At 44.7% G+C, this 16,334-nt stretch overlaps 1 protein-coding gene across 2 annotated transcripts in view; it reads right to left on the bottom strand.

Moving 5' to 3' along the window:
* ITSN2 (intersectin 2) overlaps positions 1–16,334 on the bottom strand; it is a 102,374-nt gene that overhangs the window by 48,157 nt on the left and 37,883 nt on the right. For both annotated transcript variants that reach the window (XM_075269181.1, XM_075269182.1), the window contains exons 5-16: positions 16,159–16,322; positions 14,985–15,188; positions 12,236–12,332; positions 10,593–10,735; positions 8,655–8,718; positions 7,319–7,456; positions 5,562–5,641; positions 4,436–4,698; positions 2,517–2,666; positions 1,151–1,291; positions 904–991; positions 647–795 (exon numbers count right to left, since the gene is read on the bottom strand). In XM_075269181.1, the coding sequence (XP_075125282.1) occupies positions 647–795; positions 904–991; positions 1,151–1,291; positions 2,517–2,666; positions 4,436–4,698; positions 5,562–5,641; positions 7,319–7,456; positions 8,655–8,718; positions 10,593–10,735; positions 12,236–12,332; positions 14,985–15,188; positions 16,159–16,322 (1,681 nt within the window). The remainder of the gene's footprint in view (positions 1–646; positions 796–903; positions 992–1,150; positions 1,292–2,516; positions 2,667–4,435; positions 4,699–5,561; positions 5,642–7,318; positions 7,457–8,654; positions 8,719–10,592; positions 10,736–12,235; positions 12,333–14,984; positions 15,189–16,158; positions 16,323–16,334) is intronic.

The raw sequence follows: 16,334 nt of genomic DNA, 5'->3' as shown, positions 1-16,334 counted from the left end.
GGTACATGTAAAGTGAGGGCTTGTGAGCCTGCCCGTCTGGGAGAGAGAGTCTGTGAGCCTGCCCGTCTGGGAGAGAGTTTGCCTATCTTCCTAGGGAAGGGTCTGTAGGTCTGCCCACCTGTCTGGAAGAGGACTTACAAGTGTGCATACCTGTCAGGGGAGGGCTAGTCTGCCAGAAGGCTTGTAATTCTGCCTGCCTAAGGGATGACTTGCAAATCTAGCAAGGGGAAGGTCTGTGAGTCTGCCTGCTTGCCCCGAGAAGGAACAACAAGTCTGCCCACCCTCCTTGAAGAGGGCTTTTAAGTCTACCTGCCTCAAGGAGGATCTAAAAGTCTGCCCTCCCTCCATGCAGAGGGCTTGTCTGCTTACTTAGCATACAGCTCACAAGCCTGTTCACCAGTCTATGTCTGTTTGCCTGAAAATGGGCCCACTAGTCTGTGTGCCTAAGGGACTACCCCATGAGTCTGCATGCCAAAACCAGAGCCTGCAGGCGAGTCTGTGTGCCTAGGAGAGATCCCATAGGTCTGTGACAAGAATTTTTCTCTAATACTATAAATGGCAGATAATGTTAAAATAAAGCTGTGTTTGGACCATCTGCCAGTGGTCTATGTCTGCAGCGCATCCGGTGGTTGGAAGTCTTCCCCACCTTGAGCTGGTTGTTGAACGTGTCCATCTCTGATAACTTTGCAGACGTCTCCTTCTCTAAAGCATCCAGCTGCTCCCGAAGCCTCTGGCACAGCCCATCCTTCTCCATATTCTTCTTCTGAACGCCAAGTAAACTAGAACTGGTGCTGTCTGCCAGAGAAGATAATCCGGAGTTACACGAAGCATATCCACCATGGTCAACCTGTTAGAGCGCCACCTCATGGTAGAAGTCCTGTAGCACAATCAGCCATCACTTACCTGGTGATTTCCCCAGCTGGAGCTGCTTCATCTTCTCATTCAAAGCTTGTTTCTCGGGGAGCAGAGAGCTCAGTTTAATCTGATATTCCTAAAAGATAAGACAGGAACAATCAAAAAACTGCAACCAACTCAGATTCACCAGAGTTGTCACCTAAACCATGAAGAAACCCAAAAGAGGAGGCAACATCTCTACTATGTAGGCAATTGTTGAGACTGCTCATGTCGGAGATGGACGCTCAGCCCGTACCTGGAGCTGCTGCTGGAGCTGTTTGATCTCGAGGACTCCCAGATCGCACTTCTTGTCTACAGCATTCAGCTCATTCTTCTTCATTACTTTTCTACTTCGGACATCTTGGACTTTCAGAGTGATTTGCTGATGCTTCTCTTCCTAAGAAATATGACAGGACATTAGAGAGAATTACTATTTGCCCACTCAACCCGCAGAATAGTGAGTGCAGCTCTGGAGTATAATACAGGATGTAACTCAGGATCAGTACAGGATAAGTAATGTAATGTATGTACACAGTGACTGTACCAGCAGAATAGTGAGTGCAGCTCTGGAGTATAATACAGGATGTAACTCCGGATCAGTACAGGATAAGTAATGTAATGTATGTACACAGTGACTGTACCAGCAGAATAGTGAGCGCAGCTCTGGAGTATAATACAGGATGTAACTCAGGATCAGTACAGGATAAGTAATGTAATGTATGTACACAGTGACTGTACCAGCAGAATAGTGAGTGCAGCTCTGGAGTATAATACAGGATGTAACTCAGGATCAGTACAGGATAAGTAATGTATGTACACAGTGACTGTACCAGCAGAATAGTGAGCGCAGCTCTGGAGTATAATACAGGATGTAACTCAGGATCAGTACAGGATAAGTAATGTAATGTATGTACACAGTGACTGTACCAGCAGAATAGTGAGTGCAGCTCTGGAGTATAATACAGGATGTAACCCAGGATCAGTACAGGATAAGTAATGTAATGTATATACACAGTGACTGCACCAGCAGAATAGTGAGTGCAGCTCTGGAGTATAATACAGGATGTAACTCAGGATCAGTACAGGATAAGTAATGTAATGTATGTACACAGTGACTGTACCAGCAGAATAGTGAGTGCAGCTCTGGAGTATAATACAGGATGTAACTCAGGATCAGTACAGGATAAGTAATGTAATGTATGTACACAGATCATGTGTTGTAGCAGCCTCTGGGTGCTGGCGGCGTGTGCAGCTCCACTCCTATTCAAGTAATAGAAGCAGCGATGTAGTTCACCAGGATCACGGCTATGCATTGGGGAGGACTGCTGTGACACGTCTGTCGGATGCAGATATTTTATCAGTCTGATCTATCCTGTGGAAAACTTGATTTGGACCGTAAAACTCCTTTACGATTTAGTAATGTATCTGCAGGCATAAAGGGTTAATAAGCTAGGGGATATATCCAACAATCTGGCTTGTAATGCTCATTGTTACATGTGACGTCTATTTATTACACCCCACTTTAATAATGATGTTGTACACAGCATCAGTTCTGCAGCACAATACCCAGTCGTCGACTAATTTTAGGTGACATGTACAATTGCCGGTCACAGGATTCCTACCAGCGCTTCCAGTTCTAATTGTAGGCTCTTCTTTTTGGACTTCAGCTTCACTATTTCCTCCTGTTCTCTATTCCTCTGGTTGAAAAGCTCTTGGCGTCGGATCCTCTCCAGCTCCTGCTGCCGCTGTCGCTCCAGTTCTTGCTTTGCAGCCTATGAAATGAGAATAATACATTGGTCCACTCAAAAACATGTTCGTAGCGTGCCTTAGAGACACAAGGGCATGGGAATAGGAGTCAGTAGGAAGATGAAGTAGGCTTACTGAGGACTAGTCTCTAGGGGCTAGTTAGAGGCTTCAAGACAAGCCTTTATCCGAAACATTACCACACGGCAAACCAATACGGCCCCATGGCGCTTTACTTGAAATCTGCACCACTGTAAAGTTATGCAGCGGTTTAATGTGGCTTTCCAGGCTTTATTCATTGAGAACCAATCCTTAGATCAGCATGGGTCTGACACATAGGAATACAAAGATCAGCTGTTCCAAGTGGCAGCGGCACTCCCCAAGTCATGGGACATTAGTCACACGGCCAGTTTATAGCTCAGTCCCATTTAAGCGAACAGGGCTGAGCTTCAGTACTCAAATGGTTCTGTCCCTTCAAGCAGCTGATCTGCGGGGGCCCCCCAAAGATCTTCAATTGATAACAAAACCTAGGAATAGATTATCAATTGATAAGCCTGGAAGAACCCTTTAAAGTCGATCTAGCAGGTCTGTTTCATGGATCCCGGGGGAAAACGGGACCCTGATGAGAAGACAGAGGTGGTTTTTAGTCACTTCGGTCTCATTTTTTTCCCACTACACAGTGCTCTATTTAAAGGGATTCTACTAGAGATGAGCGACTACTATTCGAAACGGCCATTTCGAATAGTACACACCCATAGGAATGAATGGAAGTGGCCGACATGCAGACTTTGCCGACGGCCGGCCACTTAACCCCCTGCGTGCCGGCTGCTTCCATTCATTCCTATGGGTGCGTGCTATTTGAAACGGAAGTTTCGAATAGTACTCGCTCAGCTCTAGATTCTACGATCAAAATACTTTTTTTCCCCTCGATAACACGTAGGAATACCCTTAGGAAAGGCTATTTTTCTCCTACCTTTAGATGTCTTCTCCGTGCCACCGTTCGGTAGAAATCCTGGTTTTCTTTGGTATGCAAAGGAGTTCTCTTGCAGCACTGGGGGCGGTCCTCAGTGCTCAAACAGCACTGGGGGCGGCCCCAATGCTGCGAGAGAACTCTGCAGCGCTAACTCTATCTTCTTCCTCTTCACACGTCTTCTTCCGTCCTGGGTTTTAATCTTCTAGGCCTCGGGCAGAGCCGACTGCGCATGCCCGTGGCCACAGGAAAAATGGCTGCTTACAAAGTAAGCTGAGAACCGCCCCCAGTGCTGCGAGATAACTCATTTGCATACCGAAGAAAAACAGGATTTCTACCAAATGGCAACGCGGAGAAGACATCTAAAGGTAGGAGAAGAATAGTCTTTCTTAAGGCTATTCCTACATGTTATCGAGGGGGAAAAAAAAGCATTTTAAGGGTAAAATCCCTTTAACATACAGAGGAAACGGCCTTGTTAGTGCCTACTGTGACCAGCTCTCACCTTAATCTGGGACTCCTAAGGGTGGGTTCAGACTACAGATATTTATTGTCCAGTGATTCGCAAATATCCTTCCTCTCCCCCCCCCCCCCCCCGTTAGAAAAGTAAACAAACATGATAGCAGAAAGTGGCCATTATGATTGGTTTTTTTACACTATAGTCAATGGCAGCAAGCATTGTCTGTGTCTGTTACTCTACCGCCATTAATATCTGCGCTCATCCTATGAAGAGTGACAGAATTGGACTGTAGCGTGAACATACCCTTAGGATAAACGAAGGGGACTGGGGTATTTTTGGTTTATTACAATAAATAGATGGATGATATTCACCTCCCTCCTCTCGATCTCCTTCCTCTTCTCCTCCTCCCTTTGCCGTTCCAGCTCTCGCTCCCGCTCCAGGCGTCTCTCCATCTCCAGTTGCTTCTTACGTTCTAGTTCTTGGCGCTCGCGCTCCCGGCGCTCCTGTTCTTCCCTTTCTTTCTGCGCTTTCCTCTCCGCCTCCCTTTGTTGTTGCTCCAGCAGGACTTGGCGCCTCTTCTCAAGCTCCATGTTACCTCTCTCCATGTTTTCCTTCCTCTTCTCCTCAAAAGTCACTATTCAGTACAGAGCAGAAGACAGGTGAGTATGTCATGTACAATAGTATATATAGGCAGTGGTTATTGATAGGATATGAATCCTTAGTATGGGACTGTGTATTGGGACATATTGTCCTGAAGGGGTTTTCCAGGGTAAATAAATGAGGACATATCCATAGGACAGGTCATCACTTCGATACTGCCATATTGCTTAGTATCGCAGCTCAGCACCCTCAATTCACTGGGACCGACCTGAAATCAGGTCATGTGACTGATAAATGTGACTGCACACAGCTGATCTGCAGGGTCCTGGATGTCGGACCATCTCAGATCTTCAATTGATGATCTACCCCAAGACTAAGTCATCAATTAAAAAGTCCTTTAATTATAAACTAACCTTAAAAACCTTATGGAGACTGTCGTTTTTTTTGTACATCTAACATTAGTAATGAAGTTCTATGCCATAGTATACAAGATATCTATACAGAGAAACCTCTCGAGATTTTGGAAGGTACGGTCTCCTTGGTGTAGAGATTTATTTTTTAGGCAATGATCCCTGGGACAAGTATGCAAATCAGCTCTCTCTCTAGTGCCACCTATAGGTAGCTACTCAATGAATCAGTGTCCTGCCCAAACAAATTCACTAAGGTTCCCTCCCATGAACAAGCCTATCGCCAATCACATGACTGCATTAACACCAATTTCCCTGAACCCAATTTCATGTGCCCGTTTTTTGACCGATTTTCATAGATCTTTCAATAGACTCAAGTCTATGCAGAATCCGTGGAAACAGGTGCCCCGCGCATGCAACGTGTCCAAGTACAAGTTGCCATTTTGCACCACAGACATGTGAATAGAGTGTAGGCTTAAGGCCTGCTTACCTGCGGTTTTCTTCTGAGGTGGCTCCTCATCTGGCATCCTCTTGTAAGTTGGCAAGGTCCCATTAATGGTGTCGTCACCACTGCAAGAAAGACAGCAGACGCCATTTTTTAGGATTCAAACAAAAATATTAAAAAAAAAATATTGACAAGATAAATCACGAGGAAATATATAGTTTGACATCGCTAGATACGAGAACACATTTTATTTTACAATAATTGTAAAAAAAAAAAAAAAAAAAAAAAAAAAAAAATTAACTAAAACATCAGCGGATAAATCATCTAACAATTCCTAAAAGCTGCCCTACCCTACTACGGTTTCAATTATTATGCCTTGACCGGCATGCTGGGAGTTATAGTTTTGCAACTGTCAGGGAGTTTTGGGTGTTGTCGCTTTGCACAGCAGCTGAACCACAAGCTCTAGATCTCTGTCCCATCTTCACACACATGAAAGCCGCATACACCGATGAGAACAATGATCCGGGCAATACTCACCTCATCCTCCTCAAACACACCGTACAACCCATAGCCGTGCTCTGTCCCCTGACGCCTCCATGTCCCTTGTGTGAGGCGACTAACAGAAAACAACAGATGCGGCCGCACACAAGCTATCAAACTCTTATCAAGGCTCAACGTCCGTCATACAACGGCTGTGCTGTATAGATAATCTGTGGTCTCAAAGGGACGCCCCATTATGGAGTTGAAGCATAAATAGCAATTCCATAATATATTCATAACTAGCCTCTGCCCACGACTTCGTCTGCGGGTTGTTGGAGTCAATGATCTACCTATATTCAACAACTTGCTGGCGTCGATGGTTCACCTGCTCCGGCATTTCGGCAGCTCTAAAGCTGTCCTGCTGCTGAAATTGTTCCTTGTTCCGTGCCTGTGATTGTTCCGGCATCTCAGGAGCTCGCTGGGACGCCATATAATGAGCGTGTTGTTGGCATTGATGATCTGCCTGCTTCAGCGTTTCGGCAGCTGTTAAGCTGGCCTGCCACTGAACTCATTCCTCATGTTGTGCCTGTGATTGTTCTGGCATCTCAGGAGCTCGCTGGGACGCCATATAATGAGCGTGTTGTTGGCGCCAATGATCCCCCTCAGCTCTGCTTGAGGAGAACTCTGTGACTTCTGGCTCCTTCATAGATCTCGTTGTTTGCGACAAATTAGATTCTCTTTTTCCCGGCATGTTTAAAAGTAGAAAACTGCCAATTTCGATTAAAGGGGTTTGCCCATGTCAGTTTGTCAGCACTGCCTGGAGCAGATCAGATAATATGCAAATGCATGTACACAATGGACTGAGGGTTAGCTGAGTGTTTACATACAGAGATAATAGACCTGGCAGAGATAAGCTGCTGCAAGAGCAGTGTAATATAGTATGTGAACATAAATTCTTAACAGTTGTGAATCCATGTCATTTACCAGGATAAAAAGTAGCCTATGTGTTAATCGAGGTTACAATCTATGTATGTGCCAAATGTCATTCAAATCTGTTCAGCCGTTTTTGTGTGATTGAGTAACAAACATCCAAACACACAAACGCTTCACATTTATAATATTAGTAGGATAGGATAGGAAGTAGGACATATTATAATTACACCCCTCAGCGATGGATGACAGCCACATAAACAGACATGCTGTATCTTGGTACTTACCCTGCAACCCCAATCAGGAGGTATGGTCTGCTGACCTGGAGCACTAGAAAAACTATACAAGTATGGCCACCATTATACAGCGCGGTCTCCATATTGGTTACTTACCGGAATGATGGTGGCACAAACTCTGGGGGCAGAGTCAGAGGGAGCGGCTGGCCGGCTTTCGCCATATCGGTTAAATGCATGGCTAACACAAACTCATCTGCTTTCAGTTTTCCATCTCGGTCAATGTCAGCGAGCGACCTACGGAGACACGTGCGGAAGATTAGGTTTATCCTTGTGAAAATTGCTCCTTATAAAGGAGTCCTCAGAACTTCCTGTGCTAGTACATATCAGTATACACAATAGGGGGTATATATTCAAGTGGTTGCACCAATTGCACTGCATTATATACACCTAGCAGCCACTTGTTATTGCTTTGAGGTCCCGTGCTCTCATCAATGGAGAGGTTAAGCCTGCACCTTTTAGAACCTGTCCGTAGATAAGTCATAAAAGTAGCAGTCATGGGATAATCCCTTTAAACCGGGAAAGTGCCGGATAAGAAAAACAGCTGCTTTCTTCTCAAAACAGCGCCATCCTGTTTGCAGGTGGTGTTCTTTTTTCAGGCAAAAACCCAAAAGACCCCATTATACACTATGGGGTCCATGGTTTTTTTTGTGAGTAAGCGGATTAGGTTACCCTTCAGGGAACCCCCCCAATGGAAACCCGAACCCAGGTGTGAACCTAGCATCCGCATATTATTAGGCCTAGTGGTCAGACTCAGAATTGCATTATTTTTAAGAATGTTAAGATAGAGAGAACATGAAAACATTTCTACAATTCTTTAAAAATCTGCTTAACATAGAGCGTGCTTACAGAAATAGGAGACCTTCTGTCCCTTTAAGCTTGTAAAGTCTGTGTTGTGCTTCACTTTAAGAAGTCAACAAGGTTATAGTTGGAGCAGAGAAATGTTTGCAGGGTAAGCAACAAGTGCAAACAATAAGCAGACGCTGCTGTGAACTTGGCAGTGAGCTGGGGCCGGCGGAGCGTGAAGATAAAGGTTACATGCATTCCTAATACCTCGCAGTGCCGAAACAGCAGAGGATTTCCCTAAACATCCTCGGGTCTTCCTTCCTTTCTTTCTAATCAATTCTCACAGCTACAAGACATTGCCTGTTCATGTCCGGTCTTATGACCGCCGCTTGTTTCCCTACACAATGTGCTTGCTCCTGTATCTGCCTCCGCCTGCAAACAGACGCTCTCCATCTTGTCATTGTATCATAGGGGAAGATTATCCCATAGAAACATATTCCGCTCCTTGTAACGCCACATATCCGCTAGGATATAATTAGGGGGTGCAGAACGTGCAAGCCATGATAAATCAGCCCATTGTCCTCCTGTAATACATTTGCCACCCTATAGAGGGTGGGACTGAGGCAATGGTGGGGACGATGTATCTTACCATATAGTGGCCAGCTGTGTATGGGAGAGGTTGGACTGTACCAAGGCATTCTTCACTTGAGACCCTAAAAACAGAGAGGAAAAAAAAAGCTCTTTAGTAGACAATTAACAATGTTAAGGCTGATTCTCCGAAAATTAACCCCTTAAAGTCCACCTGTTTTGGGGCTTCGTGAGCCAAATATTTTAGGTTTTCTCCTAACGGAAATAATCGAACACTACATGATGTTAATGGCAGGGCCGTGAACCCGCTAAATCTGGGAAGTGTATGTACGTATGTATGAGGCGCATCCACCGTCAGCTCCAGGGCTATGAAGATTGGCGTTTTTATTTATAATTTCTTTTTATATTTTTAAATCTCCTTCCCCTCCCACTTGTTTGAGCACCCAATATGCTAACCTATCAACACATATCCGTCTTAAGGTATATACACACTGTTTTTTGCAAGCTGATTTTAGGATGGAATCTGCCCAAATAATGCCTCCCATTCACTTCGATGGGGGTCCGCAGCAGCAACCAACTAAAAAAAAACAGCGTATAGCATTTGGCAAATCAATGCTGGTTCTGCAGCAGGCTCATCTGTGAGGAGGCAGAGTCTAAGATCGGACCACAGCAGTCTCCATTGTGGTCCGATTTTAGACTCCGCCTCCTCAGAGACGAGCCTCCGGCAAGACCAGCGTTGATTGGTCGAATGCTGTACCCTGGGCAATCAACGCTGGTCAATTCATTCCTATGAGACAAAGTAAGCTCCCTCGTAACAGCAAGCTGCCAGCTCTCCGGATTAGCAAGGACGAACCTGCTGCAGAATCAGCAGTGATTTGCCGCAGGCTCGTCTTTGCTAGTCGTGAGAGCTGGCAGCTTGCGGTTACGAGGGAGCTTACTTTTTATCAGCGCAACTGCAAGCGCTGTGCAGTTAAAGCGCACAAACCCCATAGACTATGATGGGGTCCGTGCGCTTTAACTGCACAGCGCGCCTCCTAAACACTCTCCTCCTGCTACTCGTGGACTTGGTGACTCTCCTTTAGTCGAATAGTGGTTTCCCCTGAAATGAGCATTTTTTCCCATAGACTATAATGGGATTCGATATTCGATCGAGTAGTCCAATATTGAGGCTCTACTCGAAACGAATATCGAATCTCGAATATTTCACTGTTCGCTCATCTCTACTAACCACCTATCTTCAGTCAGACTCCACCTTGAAAACAATGTGAGGCAAAAAAAAAAACAAAAAAAAAAAAAAAAACGCATCATGTAAAAAAAATCCACTTCAAAAACCATTTGAGGGTAAGTTAAACACACATTTTTTTTTTGGACCGGAACCCGATTCCAACGGGAACCATCTTTTTTGGTCAGGATTTTGAGGTGGATACGGCCTCAAAATCCTGACCAAAAAAACCGTGTGAACTTACCCTAATAATTCCTGAAGCAGATTTTTTCAGCCTGCAATGTGTGAACATACCCTTAGGCTGGTCTTACACGACCGTAATGTAAGTCCGCAAATGGTCCGCAATTGAGGGTTTTCAATTGCGGGTTTTCAATTGCGGACACATTATAGTCAATGTGGCCTCTTACACCATCGGATATTTTATCTGTGGTGTGGCCGGGCCGCAACCGTGGTCGGGAATTTATAGCACATGTCTGTAATGGCCGTGAATTAAGGTACTGCACGGACTCGCCCATAGAACTCTATGAGCGAGTGCGGCAGTTTACAGGCATCTGCGGTGTCTATGTTGCTGATCAGCAACTTGTGGACCGTAAAATCGTTACGGTAGTGTAAGACCAGCCTTAGAGTGGCCTGGCCCAGTTTGAGCTTCCAGGCAGCTCTGACAGTAGCACGTGTTGATGAGGCAGCGTCAAAAAACTGACTCAAACCCCCCCACACACACACACCCCACTCCATATAATAATGCCCATGTGACATGAGAATGACCAACACACTGACCTGTGAGGTAGCCGCTCATGCCTTTGTCAAGGCTGTTAAACTTCTGTCTGTACTTCAGCCTGCTGGCCTGCGGCACAGCCCAGTCCTGGGTGCTAGTTTTCGGGGAGTTACCCGTCAGTGAAGTGGTTGAAGAGGAATTAGAGCTGGAAGGTAAGAGAGAAATTAACATTTTTACACGTGGACATGTATGACTTCTAGCTTATGCTACGTTCACATCTACGCCAGGAATAATGGACCCTGAAAAGAACCTGAGGGAACCCATTAACTAGAATATGCTCCACTTACTCTATTATGTCTTAATCTATACAGCAAAGCTGATCACTGAGTGACAGGACAGGTCATCGTACTGAGATACTGTGTAGTACCAAACTCAGTCCTGCTACAACTTCATGCACACTCAGCAGCAAGTGCCCTGAAAAGGGGAATAAGCAGCCGACAGAAATCTCTATCCTCATCTCTGAGAACAAAAGGATGGGACATGTTGAAACCCAAGTGTCTGATCCTTCTTTTTCACCTCAGGGGAAATTCAGGAAACCTCCATACACATTAGTCAGTGTATTTGGCCCAAGTTCTCCCAAGACTGAACATAGCCCTAACATGTGATCACAGTCTTCCTCATCTTAAGATCCTGGATCACATGTTGACTATGTGATGACGAATAACACTAATTATACAGGAAAAAGCTTCTTGCAGGAAAGTCACACGCCCTATTGTTTACTGCGGGTAAGCGATCTGCTTGTCTGCTATCTTATCGGGATTGTTTAAAGGAAAACTCCTACGTAAATCATGGCTGACAATTAAAGGGACCAAAATATCTCAGCACTACTGTACGGCACTACTGTATATGTATGGGCCACAAAGCAGTGATCGTAAGGTAGGGACCTGTGTAAACATCTTGTCAGCTGAAATCTTTGACAGTTTTGGACCGCCCCTTTAAGGACAGGAGCCTCTTGTGAGGAGTCCGCGGGTCTCCGTGTGTAACCGCCATTTTAGCCGTCCCTTGTTCAAGCCCCCGAATGACGGAGAGGCAGCGTTAGTGTTAACCTAGCGTTAGAGCAGGGACAATTTTTTGTGGTATGAGCCGTAGTTTTCATATGGAATTTTTTTTGTAGTGCATTTGACCTCTCAATCACTATTTATTCCATTTTTTGGGAGGCGAGACTAACAAAAATCTAGATGTATTTTCAATGATTTTAATTTATTTTTTTATTATTTCACGTTAGCTTTATAGTGCAGGAATGATTATTTTTAATGTGTTTGTGAAAAAAAAAAACGTTTTGGGAATTTTTTTTTTTTTAATTTTTAGATTTTTCTTTAGTCCCACAAGGAGACTTGAAGCTGCCAGCTCTTGTATAATACCCTGTGATACCTGTGTATTGGCAGTATTATACATGTCAGTGTAACACTGACTTTCGGTCTATCACACCCAGCCTCTGGCAGAGCCTAATAGGTTTCCATACATTGCAGTGCCAGAGGGCTCGGCCAGGTATTTGGCTGCAATGGCAATCCCGCCAGTACTCACAAACACGGTGCGAAAGGCCGAGGGGGTAGCAGAGTGTTCCCCCCTTCCCTCCGTCTAACCATTTTACATGGTGCTGTTGACCATGGCATGTAGATACTTGGCAAGACCTCCAACGACTTACCTGCTGGAGCCCAGGTCTATCAAGGACTGAGTCTTCTGCATGCCAGCACTGCCGAATCCTCCGGCCATTAATGACAGCGAGCTGTTGTGAGGCAGCGCTGAAATACATAATACGCTGACAGTAAATGCTAGGATGATAAATCTAGAGACATGGAGAGGACAGCTCAATAATATCAGTTTCCAGGAGTTTGCTGCAGGTTTAAAGTGGTTTCTGGGACTTTAATATTGATAATCTCCACTTAGGTCAGGCCATCAATATCAGGATGAGTGGGGGTCTCATGTCTGGCATCCACATAATCAGCAGCGGCGCTCTGGTAGCTGGTACAGCGCCATACATTCTGTAGTGGTTGTGAGTGGTACTGCAGCTCAGCTTCTTTCACTTAAAGGGATCCTATCATTGGATAATTTTTTTTTCTGACCAACACGTACAAATAGCCTTAAGAAAGGTTATTCTTCTCCTATCTTTAGATGTCTTCTCCGGGCCGCCGTTCGGTAGAAATCCCGTTTTTCTTCCATATGCAAATGAGTTCTCTCATAGCACTGAGGGCGTCCCCAATGCTGACAGAGAAATCTCCAGCGCCGCCTCCATCTTCTTCAGGAACACCCTCTCCCTGTGTCTACCTCCGGCCTGGCTTTCAATCTTCTACGCCTCAGGCTGAGCCGACTGCGCATGCCCGCAGCCACAAGAAAATGGTAAAATGGTGCGAGTGGCCATTTTCTTGTGGCCCGGGCATGCGCAGTCGGCTCTGCCTGAGACCTAGAAGACTGAAGCCAGGATGGAAGACGACACAGGGAGAGGCCGTTCCTGAAGAAGATGGAGGCGGCGCTGAAGAGTTCTTTCTCAGCATTGGGGACGCCCCCAGTGCTGCGAGAGAACTCATTTGCATACTGAAGAAAACCGAGATTTCTACCGAACGGCGGCGCGGAGAAGACATCTAAAGATAGGAGAAGAATAGGCTTTCTTAAGGCTATACCTATGTATTAGTCAAAAAAAAAGGGTATCCAATGATAGGATCCCTTTAAATGGAACAGCTGCAATAACCAAGCACAAACACTACACAAGGTATTAAGCTGTGCCCAATTCAAAGATGTCGTGGCCTGTGGCTCCTTTAGACAGCTTGCCTTGTGATGGCAGGAGCTGGACCCCTACTGAAAATTAATGGATGACCTATCTGAAGCACAGGATTTCAGTATTAAAGTCATGGAAAATCACAGAATGGAAAATGAAGAGATCACAGTGTCAAAAACAAGACCATAATGTAATGGGTATGCCAAAATCTGTACTTTGCGAAATCCATAGTACCAGAGATGATGATATAGCCTGTGTAAAAAAAAAAAAAAAAAAAAAAAAAGCCCCTTTCTCAACTTATCTGGCCATTTTCCTGTTTCCAATTTCCTTCCTAAACTGACAATCACTCTGAAATCTCTACTTGGTTTCATGAGACACTGAACTCTCGGAGGTATCAGATTACAATAGACGTCTATGGAGAGAACAGGCAGAGCAAAAAGTTGAGTATAAGAGGACTCTCAGCGGTATCAGATTACAGCTCACAATAGACGACTATAGAGAGAGCAGGAAGAGCAAAAAGCTGAGTACGAGAGAACTCTAAGAGGTATCAGATTACAGCTCACAATAGAAGTTTATGGAGAAAGCAGGCAGAGCTACACAAGACAGTGGCTGCTGTAGCTAAATAGGAAGTTTCTATCTCAACCCAAGCACTTTAGTTACATCTATATAGGTCAGAGCGTCTCTACAATGTCCTGCAGGATCCTGCTGCTGCTTCTAAATTCTGGAACAGATTGTCTACTTCCTATGTACAGTCAATAGCAGCTAGTCTCCGCACCCCAGCTCAGGGCAAACAAAGCTGTACACAGAGTCTCTAGAGTGTTAATGCTACACACACTGTACTATTGACTTACGCAAAGTCTAAAAATGGATCCCAGTAATTTCAGCAGAGATAAAGGCGTAATCCAGTTTCCAAAAATTATCTGCATATAAATCCACAGCAGTACAATATACTCACGGTTTCCTTTGCTGGTCTTTATTTTACTTGCTGCTCCTTGTATCTCTGTTATTTGCAAGGAATAAATCTGTGAACAAACTACATTTCCCAGGTTTCATCTTGCTGCTCTCCCTTTCTGCGCTTGCTGTTCCCAGGGAGGGATGTGGGGAAGGGGGAGGGGGAGTGAGATTGCAAATGAAACATCACAGTATCATGTGACATCAGATGTGGAAGTGATTTATTACCTGTGATGTCATTGCAGGGAAGAAGGAAGGGGAACACAGAGAGTGAGAGTAGGCAGATGCATCAGAGGAAATGTAGTTTGTCCACAGATTCCTATATCTGATTCATTTATTTCCAAGCATTAAAGCTGTGACTTATTCTTAAGCGATCAGACAATTAATAGCAAATTGACAACAGATGACTATGCACAAAAAAAGGGGGAATTTTTTTTTTTAAATTTGCACCAATTCATTTCTTTTATAATGCTTCCAGCTTTTTTTTCCTGATACAAAGGTGCAAATCCCATGCCCCGCTTACTATAGCCAAGACAAAAATCTGCAATCACCACTAGGGGGTGTGTAGTAGCGTCGTGCACACAATTCAGACTATGAAAGTGCATTGGATTGATGTATCAGAAAAATGCAGCTTAGACCCCCCCCTCCTAATAAGACCAATTATCCTGGAATTCTAGGTTATGAATATCTTGAAAACCAAGCAGTATGTGTTTTTTACATGGACACTTACTTGAAGACAAAGGCACAGTGAACGAGGACAGGAGAGAGGACGTTCCATTTGGCAATGTTGATGATGAGCCGACAGAAGGCACCAGGGGACTAGACATAGGCATGGGTGTCAGAGAATTCATTGAGGTCAACGAAGTGGTGGGTGCAAGGGGTAACAGCGTGGGCATAGATGGCGGTATGGACAGGTTTGGCATACTTCCCATTCCTGAACGTAGAACACAAAGGACCAACATTACACCGACAACACATCATTCATGTGAGGAGCTGGATTACCAGAGAGGATCTCAGCAAATTCCTTAAGAATTTCGGTTCACACGGGCAAGTAGATCCGTCACACAGAAGATGCTGCCCCCTATCTGCAGCAGGAGGAGCTCACCAGACTGATGTATAGTTTGGTGGAAAAGATTCAGTCTAATCTGTAACTTATTGGGGGACATTTATCATTAGAAAAAATTGTTGCAAGCGTTGTTATTGCACCGCCATTCCAAATTTGGCGAGTGGTGCATTCTCTAGTTTGCAACCTCGGGGAGGAGTCTGTCTCATACATGATGAGTTGGCAGATGCTTTAGTCCAGGTCTGGGAGGAGATCCCTCAGGAGACCATTCACAACCTCATCAGGAGCATGCCCAGGCGTTGTAGCGAGGCCATACAGGCCCGTGGAGGCCACACACACTACTGAGCCTCATACTGCCATGTTGTAAGGACATTACATCACAGATGGATCAGCCTGTAGTGTGTTTTTCCACTTTAATTTTGGGGGTGACGCCAAATCCAGGCCTCCATTGGTTAATACATTTGATTTTCATTGATGATTTTTGTGTGATTTTGTTGTCATCACATTCAACTATGTACAGAACAAAGTATTCAATGAGAAGATTTCATTCATTCACATCTAGGAGGTGTAATTTTAGTATTCCCATTAGATTTTGAGCAGTGTATAAGACCTAATCCTAAAACAAAGGAAGATATCAATGGAGGAAACGCCAGGATTTTTTTTTTCTTTAAGTTTTTAGGTTTAGCATTACTGAATCTTTTCCACCAGATTATCAGATTTATTTCTGCTCTTCTCCATCTAAGCCATAACATGTGTAATGTAGAGAGTACAATGAAATATCATATTCTAGGTAAAAGCTACAGACACAAGATCAGGACACCGTCTACAGAGAAAAACACACCAAAGCGGGAGGACATTAATGGCGAGAAGACTGGCGGCTGCTTCATGACTGGCGGGAGTATCATTGGCAATGTGTGACCCTGCAGCTTCAGTTTGATCAGCTTCATTGCGATGGAGAACTCCAGCTGGTCCATTTTTCCGTCTTTGTTTAGGTCGGACAGGGTCCTGAAGACACGG

This window comes from Leptodactylus fuscus, chromosome 3 (assembly GCF_031893055.1).
Source record: "Leptodactylus fuscus isolate aLepFus1 chromosome 3, aLepFus1.hap2, whole genome shotgun sequence".
NCBI classification, from domain to species: domain Eukaryota; kingdom Metazoa; phylum Chordata; class Amphibia; order Anura; family Leptodactylidae; genus Leptodactylus; species Leptodactylus fuscus.
The sequence above is the reverse complement of the archived record's forward strand: the minus strand, read 5'-3'. Positions and strand labels throughout refer to the sequence as shown.